This window comes from Solanum lycopersicum, chromosome 1 (assembly GCF_036512215.1).
Source record: "Solanum lycopersicum chromosome 1, SLM_r2.1".
Lineage (NCBI taxonomy): Eukaryota > Viridiplantae > Streptophyta > Magnoliopsida > Solanales > Solanaceae > Solanum > Solanum lycopersicum.
This window is the reverse complement of record NC_090800.1, coordinates 82,081,516-82,097,830: the sequence shown is the minus strand read 5'-3', so window position 1 is coordinate 82,097,830 and position 16,315 is coordinate 82,081,516. Positions and strand designations below refer to the sequence as shown.

General features: G+C 36.3%; 1 protein-coding gene across 2 annotated transcripts; it reads right to left on the bottom strand.

The window, feature by feature from the left end:
• Positions 1-410: 410 nt before the first annotated feature.
• LOC101246379 (uncharacterized) lies at positions 411-15,701 on the bottom strand. 2 transcript variants are annotated; one of them, XR_011211098.1, is made up of 23 exons: positions 15,259-15,701; positions 15,017-15,124; positions 14,168-14,316; positions 11,313-11,394; positions 10,723-11,147; positions 9,446-9,878; positions 9,116-9,339; positions 7,996-8,191; positions 7,704-7,852; positions 7,393-7,567; positions 7,243-7,296; positions 6,286-6,465; positions 4,285-4,397; positions 3,466-3,639; positions 3,241-3,298; positions 2,988-3,047; positions 2,458-2,656; positions 2,241-2,371; positions 1,982-2,114; positions 1,828-1,905; positions 1,248-1,364; positions 1,001-1,063; positions 411-922 (listed from the first exon to the last, which is right to left on the bottom strand). XR_011211098.1 is itself a non-coding variant. In XM_010328267.4 (23 exons), the coding sequence occupies exons 1-23, from the start codon at positions 15,403-15,405 to the stop codon at positions 836-838; spliced, it is 3,378 nt and encodes a 1,125-aa protein (XP_010326569.2). In that variant the 5' UTR covers positions 15,406-15,701; the 3' UTR covers positions 411-835. The 2 variants fall into 2 exon arrangements, 1 of the variants encoding a protein (XP_010326569.2); XM_010328267.4 differs by having other exon boundaries at positions 2,458-2,499.
• Between the last annotated feature and the right edge of the window lie 614 nt (positions 15,702-16,315).

Sequence of the window (16,315 nt, the reverse complement as noted above, 5' to 3'; positions counted from 1 at the left end):
TCCCTAGTTTTTATCTTCCAACAACAAATTCAAATTCCAGTTCCCACTCCTACAATATGATTTTGTGCTATGCTTCTATCTTCCTTTCATCGCGATTCGCAACCCATAACACCAACATACAATTTTGAACAGGCAAAGGGTGACATATCTTCTTAAAGTACCCTATGCAGTTTCCCAGAACCATAGATCTAACAATCAGAGGAAGTAATACGGGGTGAAGAATTCTGAAGCATAAATATTCAGCTTTATTTGTCCACATGATGAAATGCACAAGATCTTCTTGACTCACTTTCAGATGATCAAAATCTTTCATCCAAGAGTCCCCTATTCATTACGATCGCCCACACCCTCAATGAAAAAGATGAAATCTGGTCCAAACTGTAAATAAAATAAAAAAGAAGGAAAGGAACTTAGAAAAAGTGATGCAGTAATGCACAAAATCTTCTCTATTCTCTATTCATCGGAAGATCAGATCTTTCATACAAGAGGTGTCCCTTTTCATTATGATCACCCCACACCCTTGTTGAAAAAGCTAGAAGTTGATACAAACTATAAATCATGAAAAAGAAACAGGACCATGGAAACCAAAGAGAACTAATAGCAATGATACGCCTATCTACAAAATAAATTTCTGCAGGACACAGTTGGGTAAAGTAGAACAGGAACCAAAAATCTCATCTGCAGAGCCGCTCAACCCCCTTCCCAATAGAGCAGTAGACATTTATGCTGATTTCAAGTTGGTGCGGTTAAAGCTTGAAGTAGAAGATCTCACTGGAAGCTCTTTTAACCATTTTCTAGCAAAGCTGACCAACGGAGCTCTTTACATCCAGAGAGCTCATTTTTCTTCTAAATTTGAAGTGGATGAAAGTTTTTCATCCAAACTTTCAAGCAAGTCATGGTATTGGACAAAAGATGGATGGGTCTGAAGATGAACAGGAAAACCACAGTAAGATGCACAAATAAAGTCAATGTAACCAAAGAAATAATGTATCAAATTTACCTTTAAAGTAATGCTATATGCTTTCCACAAGCGTAAATCATGCTGAAATAAATCAAACAAGACCTAAGCAAAAATAACAAAAGGAACCTCGTGTGAGTTGCAACTAATAAAAGCAATTCTCAAAATAAGCAGAATTTAAGGCTCTTCCGTATGGGAACAAAGTAAAACTGATGGCAACTCATTTTTCATGTAGTTAAGGCAACATATCTGTAGTATCCTATATCCAGTTAAAGGAAGTTAGCCAAACCTCAGACCGCCTCAAAAGTGTGGCCAATACTACAATCCACTCTTTGAACTTCACAGAGCACATATGAGACAAAAGGAACTCTGCATCTAAACGACTTTGCAATGTTTCCATCTGAAGCTGATGATTCAAACGAAACAAGATTATCAGTATGAGTCTTTAAGTTCAACAACAGTTATAGCTGAACATACTTTAAGAATGCATATCAGCAAACATATTAACAGAATTACATCTTAAAAAAGAAATTCGGGCATCATTTGGGATATCATTAGCATAAGTCAAAAGTTGTTACATGAACAGGAACATCTATGGACATAAATAAGGAACACTAACAAAGCATGAAACCATGAGATTGAAATTAATTTATGAGTACTTTTATAAACACAAAAATCAATAAACTCATAACTTGATCATGAAGTAGAAACTTCTCATTTTCTCTGGAGACAAATGCCCCTTGTGATGCAAGAGCTTAAAATAGTTTGTGGACATAATTCACCCTATCATCCATCTGATATGAAACATCTATTATGATGATACATTTGTGGCATTCAAAATATCGTTCACAAGCAATACTTGTTAGTACCTTTTGCCCAATCAGTTCAAAGCCTGAAGCAAAGTTGTCCAAACGAGCACTTCCATATCTTTCTCGCTGCAAATATTCCTGCAAGACATTTATATCACATGATCTGTTTTTAATAACATAATAAGATACAACCTGATTTTTTTGTCAATCATACCACAAGATCAAACTGCGTGCCCTTTACAAATGCAACGAGCTTTGACAGTTCTTTTCCAGACATCAAATAGCTTGCATGACTTTCTAAAATATTCTTAACAGAAGCAACATGTGCACTTTGCTCCTTAAATGAACTGCTTACAAGAAAAAGGAATGAAGTAAGTGCAAGTCTTCTTCCATCATCAGCACCAGAATCTTAGGTACCAATTTTTTCTAAAATAAAACAAAGAACTGGCACTAATTAATGTAGCTATATCTACCCTTTGGACTCCAAAGTTTGCCTCCGGTAACTAGAAGGAAACAAAAAATATCCAAAGAATCTAGGAGATAGCTTCTCAGAATCAGTGGTTGTGGGTTCATAATCCCGTCCAGATCTGAGAAGAAACCTCACCTGAAAACCAAGCAAAAAAATGTGAATAGTTCACACAAAGAAGACAATTATCTTGTTTAAAACACGATCGACATCAAAGTTCATACCAGTTCCCCTGCCAGTTCGTATAAAGACTCATCCAATGTTGCCTGGGCAAGTGGAGAACACCATGTGAGGTCAAGGAATAAGTCCAAACTTCTTGATGTTACTGAAATTTTGACTTTACCAAGCATGTGTTCATTTGATTTTCCATTTGGAAATAAATTGAACTAAAGCTCATTGAGATCTTCATAAAATTTGAAATGCCTGGGATCAAATATCATTTATCCTTTACCCACTCAATTTGATGTTTTACAGACGACAAGAAGTCATGGAAACTGTCGAAAAGAACATCCATTATCGACATCCTAAACAGTGTGTTTTGACACATCTAAACGAAACCATTCAGCGACAAAAATTACTTAATCTTGGATTGTTCATTAAACTGTCCTTGTACATATGTCACTATATCTGCAACATTTTCTGCCTATTTAATTTTTTCAGCAGGATAACAAAGACATATATACTTATCCAGGGAAATAATTCAATACATTACATGGATAAAAGGCCAAAGTTCATTACATCTGCACGTGATTACCTGCAACAAACGCAATGCACAATATTGACTTACAGCTGGACCTTCAAGCTTAGCAATTACCTGCATCAAGAGGTATGTTAAGCAAAAGACATCCAAAGGTAAGACTTCTTCGGAGATATTTCTCAACACAAATTAAAGTAGCCCCATACCCCTCCTAAAGAAGGGGAAATTTAGAAGAGATACACAATTTGTAGCTGAAGACAAGATGGAGATTGCAGACAGAAATTTGAAACTGTAAGGCTGTAACTCTTACTAGTATATAGCAAGCGGCAGTTCGATACCATCTCCTTTGGAAACATTCCTCAAATAACCTAAATATAAAAACAAATTAGCTAATAATGGAGTTCAACACAAGCAGAATTAAGTTTCTACAATCTATGGTCTATCTAACAGGCTTCTAATATACATCAAAGCTGCTGTTTTGTTATAACTCATTCAGTATTGTCGTACAAGTAAACGAAAAAATTATTTGACATACTCAGTCGATCTCCCAGCAGCAGCAAATAAATCTGCCCAGTGCCGTCCATCAGTCTTTCTTGCAACACTAACAACCACGTCAAAGTACTCCGGGAAATTTCTAATCAAATCACATGTCTTATCCAGAAGTGAGGAACTTGTTGAATGATTGGGAATAACACTATGATTCTTGCTCCTGTAAAAGAAGACACATATTTTACTTCATGATGGAAAATACAAGTTTGTTCTAGGGGCTGGCAGAGGGAGAAAAAAGAGCTAAGAGAAGACTGTCAGATCAAAGTCATATAAAACTAGTGACTACCTCAAGAAGAAACTTCCAAGTTCCAACAGAAGATGCCCCAAGAAGCAACATTCAAAAAAATAAATAAACTCTACCTCATTTTATATAACTGTTTCTTTCTCAAAATTAGTACTGCTATTGTCAGGGTCAACTGGGTTTTCTTTAGCTACTATGCTTTTCTTGGAACAATTCTATACATCTAAAACCATTGAATTTTAGAAGTGTGATTCTTACTACTTTTTGTATAGCTTTTTGAGTATGTGAATTGTAATTTAAATAACTAGAGGCATTCATGTAAAAAAAAATGATCTTTAAATAAGACTGTTGGATCCTTGGTACTCCATGAGTGTTCATTATGAATGGGTTGGAGGGAGACGGACTACTAGAGCAAGACATTATTTGTGATTCAACAATGTTCCCACGGAAGCTTCCTGAATATCAGAACTCTAAATTCTGGAAAATATCCATGATAAAAGGTCAGCAGGAGTACTTTGGATAGCAAGTGATAATCTTACAAATTATATAATTGGTAAAAATTACCCAGAAATGTCGGCTTCAAACACAGTAAAAAGGAGCCACTCTAAACAATGCGAAAAATGTGGCTTCTCAGCTGATAATTGTGCCAATCTTAGAGCTTCTTCCTTTTTATCCCTCTGCCAAAACAGTAAGAGAGATCATCACAAAAATGAAGTTGTTTGTTAATTCTGTTTCATGTGAATCCTCGCGGTTAACAAACTATAAAGATTAAAGCAGCCTCATGGAAATGAATGCTTATTCAGATGAAAACAAAGACACCTAAAACACACACAGAAACAAAAAAGAAAAAGGGGAAAAATATGGATTATACAAAAAAATTGTCTACCAAAATATTGATTATAGAAATAGGAACATGAATACCAACTAACAGATGCATGGATCAGGATTAAACATGAACCATTAAATGCATAAGCGTCCACAAATTGAGCTGTATAAAAATCTTCCTACAAACAAAAAAATTTACTTTACATTTTGTCAGATAAATAAGAAGATTGCTACCTTATCATGAAAAGTTTTGTGTACTTGTGACTTCTCACTTCTCTTATCAAAAATCGCATTTTTCAAAAAAAAAAAATTGATCAAGTATAAGTATTAGTATTTTTATTAATAAACATTGCCAAACTGACCATATACAATGACTCAATGGGTATATACCAAAAAGTAAATTTATAAAACATGATTGATTCTCTACAAACTCCACCCAGTCTAACTGGAACTTTCTGTTTAGACCAAAGGAAAATGAGCGATCGGAGACTACTCCTCAACTGAGAGAAACTCGATTCCACTCCTACAAAAGCTCTCTTATTTCTCTATCCAAACAACCCACATGAAAGCAAGCGGAACCACTTTCCAAGCCCTTCATCTTCTCCTCCTCCCACTCTACCAACAAAACATCAACTCTTTCACAGTATTTGGCATTGCCGAAGGGGTGCCAAACCACCTAAACATATCCCACCATAATCTCATTGGTTAGCCCACAATGTATAAGAAGATGACCCACGTCCTTGCCCACCTCCTTACACATGCAACATCAATTGACGGAGATAACCTTCCGCTTTCAAAATCATCCCTCTAGTAGCTAGCCATGTGAAAAAACACACATTTCTCAGCACAATTGAAACCCATATTGCAGTACATGGGAAATCAGACTCCACCTTAAACAAAAGTTTCTCATAAGGACTTCAGAAAGAACAATCCATTTCCTAGGCCAACCACCAACCATCGAGGCTATCCACCAGATTGACTTGGATATGAAGGCTAGTAATCTTTGAAATCCACCCCCTTTCCAATCTTGAAAATCCCTTCTAAATCAAAAATCACATTTATAACTCAATAAAACAAAAAACTATTCCTCAAGTGCAAAACGTTTCATCTTGTGGTACTTCTCATTTTCTAAATATCTCTAATAATATTTTTAAATATAAATTAATCATCATTCTAATGCACAGAAAATACCTCAAATAGCTGTGATAAACAAAAGAAAACATTCAACTAGGGTTGGAAGAACTTCGTGATTTGATTTGGGACAAATTATAATGAATGCTGAATCCCATTATACTGTACTATCATTTAATAGAAATTATGTAATTACGATCTTACAAATTTAAAATTTCTAGCATACTGTAAAGTGAAAAATGAGCTCCATTCCCACGGCTCACACCTGGGGTAATGCAATTTCATGGTTACACACCATTACTTCTCTTTCTTCTCTCTCTCAAAGCACATAATGAGTAATGAAATTGCATTGTTATATACTATAACTCTATCTAAAAGAAAATGTAGCACTTGGCACTTCTCCATATGGAAAATCAAAAGCAAAGATTTGACAGAAATGTCAACATCAACTTCCTTGAAGAAAGATATTTATTTTTCTTAATTTAGAATTAAAATTTAATCGTCACTAAAGAAAGATAACATGTTTGCAAACTTCCACCTTTTTATCAATAAAAAGATATTCCATCAGTGGTTTCACTTTACCCTATGAATGTAACAACTGCTAGGTACCTGTAGAAGATGTCGAAGTAGGCAATGCAAAATAGTCTGAGCTTGAGGTGATGGCTCGAAACATGGAAACTCTGTACATGCGGAAAATGACATTCTCTGGGAGACGCCAACTACAACTCCAGCATTTGGAAGCAAACCAAGAGGATAAACCTCACGATCAAAATCCAGCTCCGGATCCAACTACAAGTTCACACCGTAGATTCAAATAAATGAAAGAACAGTAGATGCGATTTTAGACATAAAGGGAAAGACAGGTCATGAGATTTTAGGTCTGTTCATGATAATAGGCTCTCTTTTTTAAGAGAATTTATGCGTGATGGTAGTTAATGATCCGGGGCAATAAATGACAAGCTAAGGTCATAACTGGTGGTGCAGTAATGCTTACTATTCATGGACCTTAGTTTGGTCATAAACTAAAGATGATCAATAATAATACTCTGATGCTTAAATCTGTCAAAAGATGAATCTTAACTCTTTAGGCAAGAAGTACATCCATGCAGGTATTTCAATTCTCTTTCAAATGACATCATGAAATGATCCATTATTTAAACAATTAAACTTCAATGCAGGTTCCACCCTTCAGTTATATTTTACTCAGGACTCCACTGTTTTTAACTTAAATTAGCCCCAAAGTGTTTGACCTTGAGAAATGCTTAAGCACTTCCAATTTCCCAAAACAACCTATACCAGAAAATATCTAGGCTTCTTTTTACTTCCCCTGATCTTGTTGATACTGACAGTTTCTCTTTAATCTTCTTTCCCAACTCCTCCCCTCAAGAGAAAAGAAAGAAAAGGGAAGCAAACTTTTCACATAGACCAGTGCATATCAAAACAGACCAAAGGCTATATTTCTTGAATCACTAAAGAGCTACTAATAACTAAAATATGGACAATTATAGATAGTGTAAAATCAAAAACAAAACACTATGTGGACTACAGCAATAACAACTTGAATACCTGCAAAAAATCCTCTTGCTTAAAAACATCAGCACCAGGAGATGGATACCAAACCTGTAATAAGGAGCTTTTAACCAGTATATAAATCAGACATGTAAGGTAAGTACAGAATTTTACAAAATAACTCTAAGTGTAAAAGAAAACTGTTACCTGCATTCCACGGTGGCCATAGTCTAACCATGAAACTTCCTCAATCAAGCTTGCTTTCTCCTCTGACTGACCACAGGTAACCCAAAACAACTCTACGGAGTCCGTAAGTTCTCTTTCTCTCCCCTCATCCAAATCAAGAAGTGAAAGCTCTCCATTTGTCCTTAGTATTAAGCATCTAAAAGTACATGCAAGAACTAGAAAATGACAACAAAGTCCTAAAGCACATATCACTTATCAGTACACATCGATACTAGCATGCAGCAATGCAGGGTCCAACTCAGAGATGTAAACATTCAGCAATAAGTACATACCGGGTAGGCTCTCGGACTGACAGATCCAAAGAAGTTGGCAGACCACCATTTCCTGCAATGCCTTCTCTTGGGAGCTGATCAGGAATAAAACGCATTGATGCAGGATGGCTCTTTGCAGTCATGATTGATAGCTCTCGTACTGTAGAAAGCTGTTTGTCATGTTATCACTTAAAAACGTATGACAGACACAATACTCTTATTAAAAAGAAATTGTGATATATATCTTGAGCTGTAAAATGCAAAAGAAACTTTGACTCAATTTTATAGAGCATTTACTCCAAGGAAGTTTCACCTGCAAATCGGGAGAACTCGAAGGCGTTAGTTCACCAGATAACTTCACATGGTAAATATGGACATCGAAAGGTCGGTAAGTGACAAGAAGATAATCTTGGTAAACATCCATGACCATCGGTTTGGTAAGCAAAGGTTTCCGACATAGAAGTGAACTCTGATCAAGGTGATATCTGGGATAGAAAAGCAATTCATACCTGCAATACCAATCAAAGTTGAACAAATGCTGTTAAAAGCTATATCTAAGAACCCTCTAGATACAATCTAAAAGATCCTTTTATTTGTTTTAAATAGAGTCTAAAAAATTCAATCTACAACTGGAAACTACGTTAGTCCATAAATCAGAAAAATGACCTTCTCGCTCCTTAAAAATACTGACCATATAATCAAAAAGAAGCAGAGACAAATAGAGGATCCTGCAGCAAACACTTGAGACATGGAAGTGTTAACAATATTTGCTGCAGTCTCGATGCATCTGTCTGACCATAAGAAATCTCTTCTGAGCACAAGGACATCGATTTCACATAGTAGCTGCCTCTTGTGACCAAACAGATCATGAGTCATATAGTAAAACATTACTTATCATTCAACATTCAAGGGTAAGATATATAACTTGGAGCTCCTGAGTAGAATGTCACTCCACCCAGGCTGCATCCTTTAGTGGCCAAGCATACATGTCACCAAAAAAGGTAGCAGCTTATTCAACTAGATGCATATGAAGTTCTTTAGTTTTTATAACATTCCTGATGATTTCCACATATGATCACCATTAATTCAACTATCCATCACTCATCCAGATTTTCATGCCAAGATATGTTCTTCGTTTAGATGCTCCCTGATTAATAATGATTACCTCACCCCTAAAATGCAATGCTATCTAAGCACAAACCAAACACAGAGTAGTTTCTTAATAAACCAGGTCAAACATCAGAACAGACCTTCAGAAGCAAAGTCAATGCTAACCAGCAGTAAGCTGTAAGAAAATCCAATATAGGAACATACATTTCTTGTACAATCATACTTTGTGTAAAATGTAGTAACAAATGTAAATTGCTCATCTATACTCATACAGCATAAATTGATGCTGTTTAGGTATTCGCTAATGCACATAGATAGCTCACCCGTCAGAGGAATCATCATAATTGCAGACAACAACAATCTTCCCAAGCCATAACAAGCCTCTGCACTGGATCTTTTGTTCCTGAGTGACATCTCCAAAAACTCTCCACTTTTTCAATCTTATGTCATATAAGATAAGTCCATGAAGGCCAGCAGCTGCTAAGTACATTCCATCCTTGCTAGCAGCCACATGTTGAACTGGCCAATTCTGAGAGATGTAGGAAACCTAGTGAAGAGTTGAACTACATTAGAATATACCGTCTCAACAAAGAAAACTAAAGCAACATAAAATATGAAAAAACCATACTCATCAGTAATAAATAACTCTTAACTGGTAGGCTAAGATGCAAGAGTTTTAGTTCATCAGTATCTTCTGTCTGCACAACAAGCAACCGATCTTCACCATAGATAACTTGTCGGACATAAGTAGTCCCAGAGACTCCTCTGTTCAGACAACACTTTCCAAAAGAGAATGCAATTATTCTCTCTGAAGATCCTTCCTCAACAGCATAAAGCCTGTATCCATATTCATCCCAGTTCATCAATGAGGTACCGTTCATCATAGGTTCATATTTACATTCCTGATTTCGTTTGACCACTGGAGAAGATGCAGAACTTAAGCCAATTTGACGAATGGTGGACATCAAGCGGCAACCAGAAACAGACCAAACTGTTAGCCCTCTTAACTTCCACCCAACTGCAAAAGCTGAATTATCAGGTGTCCATGCAACAAAACTGACAGCACCAGTGTCCTCCACTGAATATCTGCAGAAGAATTGCAGGTTATTGAAAGTCAAGGAAGTCCAATATTTTTTGTTTAGTGTTGCAATTTTCCTCATACAAAATCTTCCATCACCTTCCTTTCATTCTAAAAAGATGAAGTCAGAGCTAAAGAAAGTCAGTACTACTCTAAAACATATCAAATCATACCAACTAGGTAGGATATTCTCATTTTAATGGTTCATAGTGATGATTAAGCTTCAACGCTAGTTCTGCTAAGTGTCGAAATTTCATAGTTATATGCTTCCCATGGTTTACACACGAAACTATTTCTGAATAGGGCATATAGGCACAAATTAATCATTGGTTAGACCATTGATGGTACAACTGAAATAATCGCCTTTGGTAGCAAATTTGGGCAGTATGATCACAGATATAATTATCTTACACAGATGCTTCTTCAATTTTACTTTCTATGCACCAGAAAAAGAAAAGTGAATAAACTTATATTTTTTTTTATCGTTTGAACTTAAAATGTATATTGCTCAATACTATGAGAAAACAGGTTCCTTAAAACACACATCCTACTTTTGTGAGTGTGTCACCTTGCGCAGGCATGATCTTCTCTGTCCCATTCCAATTTTTTATCAGGTGTCCGCAGAGGATCACAGATCATTATAAAATTTAGTTGCCACATACAATTTATTTACTGACTTAATCATGTATTATCAAAAGCTAACAAAAACTTCAAAACAAGACTCAGACATAAGTAAATGAATTTAGCAAGGCACAAAATAATCAAAATGCAATTTGCACTAAAGGGTTCTCTCATCAGCAACCAATTGTGACTGTCTTTTACCAAACTCTGATGTCAACAGCAAAAGCTTACCCCCAATCATACAGAGAAACAGAACGCAGAAGCGAAGCAGATTCTGCAATGTCATACAGCTCAACAACACCTCTTCTGGTACCAACAGCAAGGAGTTGTTGATCTGAAGCAACTGCAGCACATACAGCATCACCAGAGCCCAGTTTCTTTTCAGCTTTGATAGATTCCATTTGCTTCAGACCTTTTTTGCTCACAGAACATAAGACCAATTGTCCATCAGAAAATAGCACAACAAGCAACCTTAAGGGTAAGGAGAACTCCAAATGGATCACAGCAGAGTTTTTCGACAAATGATGACTGCATTTAGAAAAAGATAGACTCCCGCCAGAAGCAAGACCATTTTCCAAAGCATTTGCTAGTTTAGGAACCCCACTGCCATCACGACACTGAACATCAAGATCAAAGGCATCCAAGGCCCCACAAAACTGCAATATAACAAAAAATCATGAACAAACATTTCCTACATTTTCTGCCAACTGTAGTGAGCAACTACAGACTTTAATTTAAATAAGAAGAAATAAAATAGAAATGTCATCTAAAATTTTCACATTAATCTGCGACACAATTAAGACATGTTTAAAAAGAATTACCTCTCCCTTCCAGGATATATTATACAGAGATCCATCAGAAAGCCCAACTATAATATGTTTACTGTCACAAACTACATTGCTCCTGCAAGCCACATATGCAGGGAATAAACTATGTGTTTCAGCTGAGATCAATAGACGACGAGTCAAATAATGAAGAAATTAATCCGGCATGAAAGACATGAATGGAACTATCTTTCCCTTCTCCACGAAATAAACTTCCAGTGAAACAACACAAAATCCCATAAGTAACAAAGTACAGACAGATATGAACTCAGGTTCTCAATATGGTAACAGATGAAGATAAATTATACGTGACAATTTAAATTATGAGCCAAAATAGTCCTACTTAATTGACAACTTAAGCAATAAAACCAAAATAATCTTTAAGAAAGTCCAGTTCTAAAATACTGGAGAAACACAGGATTCACCAACAAGTTTATCGCATTCAAGATCAATAACGGGATCAGACTCAACTGTCTTAAAGTTCAAACTCAATGGCTTTTCCTTTTTACAAGAATTTTATTTTTATTTTTATGTAAGATGATTTTATTAAAAGCACCAAGAAGATGTAGATTGTAAAATAGAGTGAGCTCAGATCTTTGAAAGCAGTTAAGTCTTTTATATAACTTTCCAACACCACCTGTCAATGATTTCATTTCATGAGCATAGATGAGTATAAGGTGCCTTTGCATAATAGAGACCATTTCTGGAGTTTCTCAACCTTATGCAGTCGACTACATTTTCCTTACAGAGAAGCCTTGTAATTTGGCAAGTAGAGTTAGAAACCCTTCCTGAATAGAATGAGCCAGCAATTGTCTTGCCAATACTGAGAGATAGTGGAGTCTTGATTTTGGACTATCTAATAGAGGTTGGGAAAATCTAATATTAGTATAGAGCCTTGCAACCATTTATCTTTCCAGAATTTATGTTAATGTCATTGCCCAATTTGAAGTATGAGTTGGTGAAAAATTCACCCCATAGTTTGTTTGTTTTTTGACGACAAAGGAAACCCACAGCTGCTACCCTTTTGGGTGCGCGCAGGGTAAAACTCCGCTCCTATGCAATAGCTCGCAAACCACATAGGAGAAGTAACCCGCACCAGGCAATCCTGGTGCGACGAGCTCGACCCAAAAGGCAAAACCCCTTGCTTTCGCTGGCAAGGGGTTTCGAACTTGAGACCTCCAACATGGAAGTTCCAAACTCAAACCACTGGGCCACCCCGAAGGGTAAATTCACTCCATAGTTTCCTGATGCTCTTCCATGGCTCAACTCCATATGGACTCCTGGAGAGCAACGTACACCAATGATTCTGGGGCCATGCGTAACCCTGACAACCTCTTTCCATAGTGGATTCTCCTCTTAGTTGACCCTCCTTAACCATTTCATCAACAGACATTTGTTGTGGGTGCAGAGATCCCTAAAATCTTAGGCCTCCAAATCTTTTTGGCAAGATGAACTTTGACCATTTAGCAAGGTGAAATCTATGGCCCTTGCTGCGCTTCCCATAGGAATATTATTCTGATTTTGTCCAGTTGCTTCACTACTTCGCTGGGGATTGGAATAAGGGACCGCAACTATGGAAGGATGCTGTCCAACACACTACTGATCAGTGTCAACCTTCCTCCCAAAGAGAGGTGTTGTCTCTGCAAAGAAGCAAATTTCTTTTCAAATTTTTCAACAACTCCATTCCACACCTCTATTGATTTACATTTTTCCCCAAGTGGAAGCTCAAGATAAGTGGTGGGCAATGTATCAGTGCCACAACATAGGATTCAAGCTAGCTCATCCAAATTTGTGACTTCATTGATAGGGAAGATAAATTCAATGTTAGCATCGTCTAAGCTATTTCTTGGAGAATAAGGTATTGTATTAAAATTGCACTAAGATTGTCTATGCTATTATTTAAGGAAGAGGAGCAACTTTCTTGCCGCCCTTGACAAAGTCTGTCACATTTTATGCCTAACTCTCATAAATTCTACTAACAAAATGAGAGAAAAGGTTTTCCTCCACTTTCTACTCATTATTTCATGTCTTGTATCTTTCTATCGTGTACTAATATTCCCACAAGCCACAGTTACTCATTTATACATTCTGTTTATTTGACATATCAATTTATTTGATTTATAAATTGTGGTAAGGATTTTATATGTTATTTGATAGGATTAAGAAGTATAACAAAATCATACCCAAGACTTCTGAAGAGGTTTCTAATAACTGTTAGTCTCCCTTTAGAAACTAGCAGAGCGAGTTGAGCATCCTTTCTATAGTTTGATGGAGACAAATCTTCATCCATTGCATTTGCACTTTGCAATCCTCACATCTCATATACATGTCCACAGTGAACAAAAAGCAAGGGAAGAAGTTTTTTTTTGGGGGGGGCCGGGGGGTTCCCACCCGGTGTCCGGTACCCTCTTGGAGCTCAACTAAATCTGGATTCACGCCAAAAAGCCCCACATTGGGAGGTAAGGCTCCCTAACAAAGGCGACTCTGTGGCCAGGGGGACTCAAACCCGAGACCTCCAGTTAAGGATGAAGTAGTACTTACTACCACAAACTTGTTGTTTCATGAATCAAAGAAATAATAGAAATCTATCACTTGTTGATGGTGAGGAGAGAGTACCACAAACCTGTGACTCATGACCAGTAGGACATCTGGTAGCTTTAAAGAAAATAAGGTACTTTCAGAAAACATTTCTCATCTTATACATTTGTCCAAAATAAAATAAATGAAACAATTCTCATCTCATGGATATCCGAAGACTTGCTTTATTTCAAGGTAGGAAAAATCTGAGGGTGAAGGTTACTGCTTGAGATTTAAATTATAAATGATCAAAAAGTAGAAAAAGGGTAACTTACATTGTCAAGTTCCTATTAGCAAAAGGCACCTGTTCATTCAAGAGCAAAGTTATGCTTGCTAGAAACAAACCAGTTGGTTGTTTGCCTCCAATTTGTATTTTCCTTTCTGTAAATTGGACCTTCAGAATGTGTAGGTAGAAGGAAGAGGTCTGCCACACAAAGAAAGTTAGACACAGAATAAAAAGGTACTCATTGCTTCACACGTATCTAAGCAACTCTAACTTCTCAACACCAGAAACTGGTGCAACAAACAGTAACAGTCTTTAAATGTCAGCAAATAATTTTAGGATTTAAGTTAACATTTTAAACTATCGGTATATTTAGCATGATATTTACCCTCGGCTTTTCAACCCACAACAGCCATAGACAACTGAATTGATAGTGTATAAATCTGAACCCAATTTTCCAAGAAAGCTCAGCAAGCACTTCACTTCTCAAGTGTCCATAGAAGTAAAGCTACTCTTACAAAATAATTCAAATTGTAGAACATCTTATATTATTGTTTATGGGTGCGAAATCATCAAGTTTCACATTTTCCATAAATCCTGGACAATACACTATGTAAAAGTACTTGGGATCACTTAGACCATGGCGCTGTTGAGATGCAAATGGACATTGTTGAGCTCAATTTTTAACTTAAATGCCAAAATTGTCACATTTACCCACTAAAAGATACGGGGAACAGGCTACTTTACCAACTTAAATTATACATAACACTGATAAAAGGACTCCACCAATCAACTATTCTAACCAGTTGAGGCTGGTTTATGAAAACTCTCTTTACATTCTGCTCTATTCAGGCACACTACATTACAAAGACATCATAATCCAAATCAATGTTTAACTTACAATAACTACAATCAATTTGGTATCAGGACTCCAAACAGCTCGCAAATTCTCGCCTTCCTTCTGAATCGAATCCGAGCTTCTCTTGTACTTGCCCAATCTCACTCTATGCTGCAGCCAATGAAAAACCCAATCGAAATGTAAGAAATTGATCAACACCCAGTTCAAAGCAACATAAAAATGTGAGGAATTCTCATCAACCAATCCGAAATTCTCCAAATATAAAAAAATGATCAAACTCTGACCTGTGAGGAGGACCATAGTTCAAGATGAGTAGGAGAAACAACAAGCAATAAGCGATTAATGACTTTGAGGTACACAATTTGCTGTGAAGAAGGGCATAACCCTGATTCCATAGGGATGACCTGTGGCCATCCATATGCCATATACATCTTGGAAATTTAAGCCAAAAACTCCTGAACAGTGGATACTCTAGTTTCCGAAGCTTCTCAATCCGAAAAAAAAAATCAGGAGAAAATGCAGATCAAAGAGTGCGAGATAGCATTATTAGGATTTTAATGGAGATCCAAATCTGAGTGAATTTGATGAAGAAAATGGTGAAAGAGAGTGTCAATGTGATGGGACCTCCCTTTCAGTTGGGGTTTGGATCTCAGAGAGTTTTGAAGAACAACTGTGATGCTGCTACACATTCATTTCCTTTGATTTGTATTTTGACCCCTCACTCTTTTTAAATCACCTATTTGAACCTTTCATTTTATATAAGCTCGTTATTAGCCAACGTAATAAAAGCAGCTTTAAAAAAATACTTTTAAAAGTGCTGAAACTTATTTTTAAAATAAGCAGTTATGTGTTGGGATAAAAGTGCTGAAGTTGTTATGTCAAACGTGAAAAGGGAAAAATGGAAGAAAGAAATGTTAGGGTTATATGGGTAATTTGGAGATTGTATAAAAATATTAAGGAAAAAAAAAAAGCACCCCTACCCCAGCTTTTAACTTTTGGCTTAAAATAAGTTTTTTTTAACTTAAAATAAGTTGTTTTGAGTATTGCCAAACAGCTAAATAAGTCAAAAACCAGCTTTTAAGTCAGTTTGACCAGCTTTTAAGCTGAGCCAAACAGGCTCGTAGTCCCATAAACTAGAACCTAAAGATTTCCATGCATGTCGATTTTATTCGTACTTTAGAGAACGAAAATATATTTTCGATAAATTTACGATTCAAATGAGTCTAAAAAAAAGTAATGAAAAATAGCAAAAAAAACCATGAGAATAACTATAACAAAATAAAATGATAGTTTGCTAGAGGAAACAATACGTAATAACATAATTAAAAGGACAAGAAGCTA

Excerpts from the sequence above, each read along its gene's own strand:
- LOC101246379 (XM_010328267.4), bottom strand. The coding sequence starts at position 15,405 with ATGTATATGGCATATGGATGGCCACAGGTCATCCCTATGGAATCAGGG. Across the intron at positions 15,125-15,258 it reads AACTATGGTCCTCCTCACAG|CATAGAGTGAGATTGGGCAA; the intron begins GTCAGAGTTTGA and ends CATTGGCTGCAG. Across the intron at positions 4,398-6,285 it reads TACTTCGACATCTTCTACAG|AGGGATAAAAAGGAAGAAGC; the intron begins GTACCTAGCAGT and ends CTGTTTTGGCAG.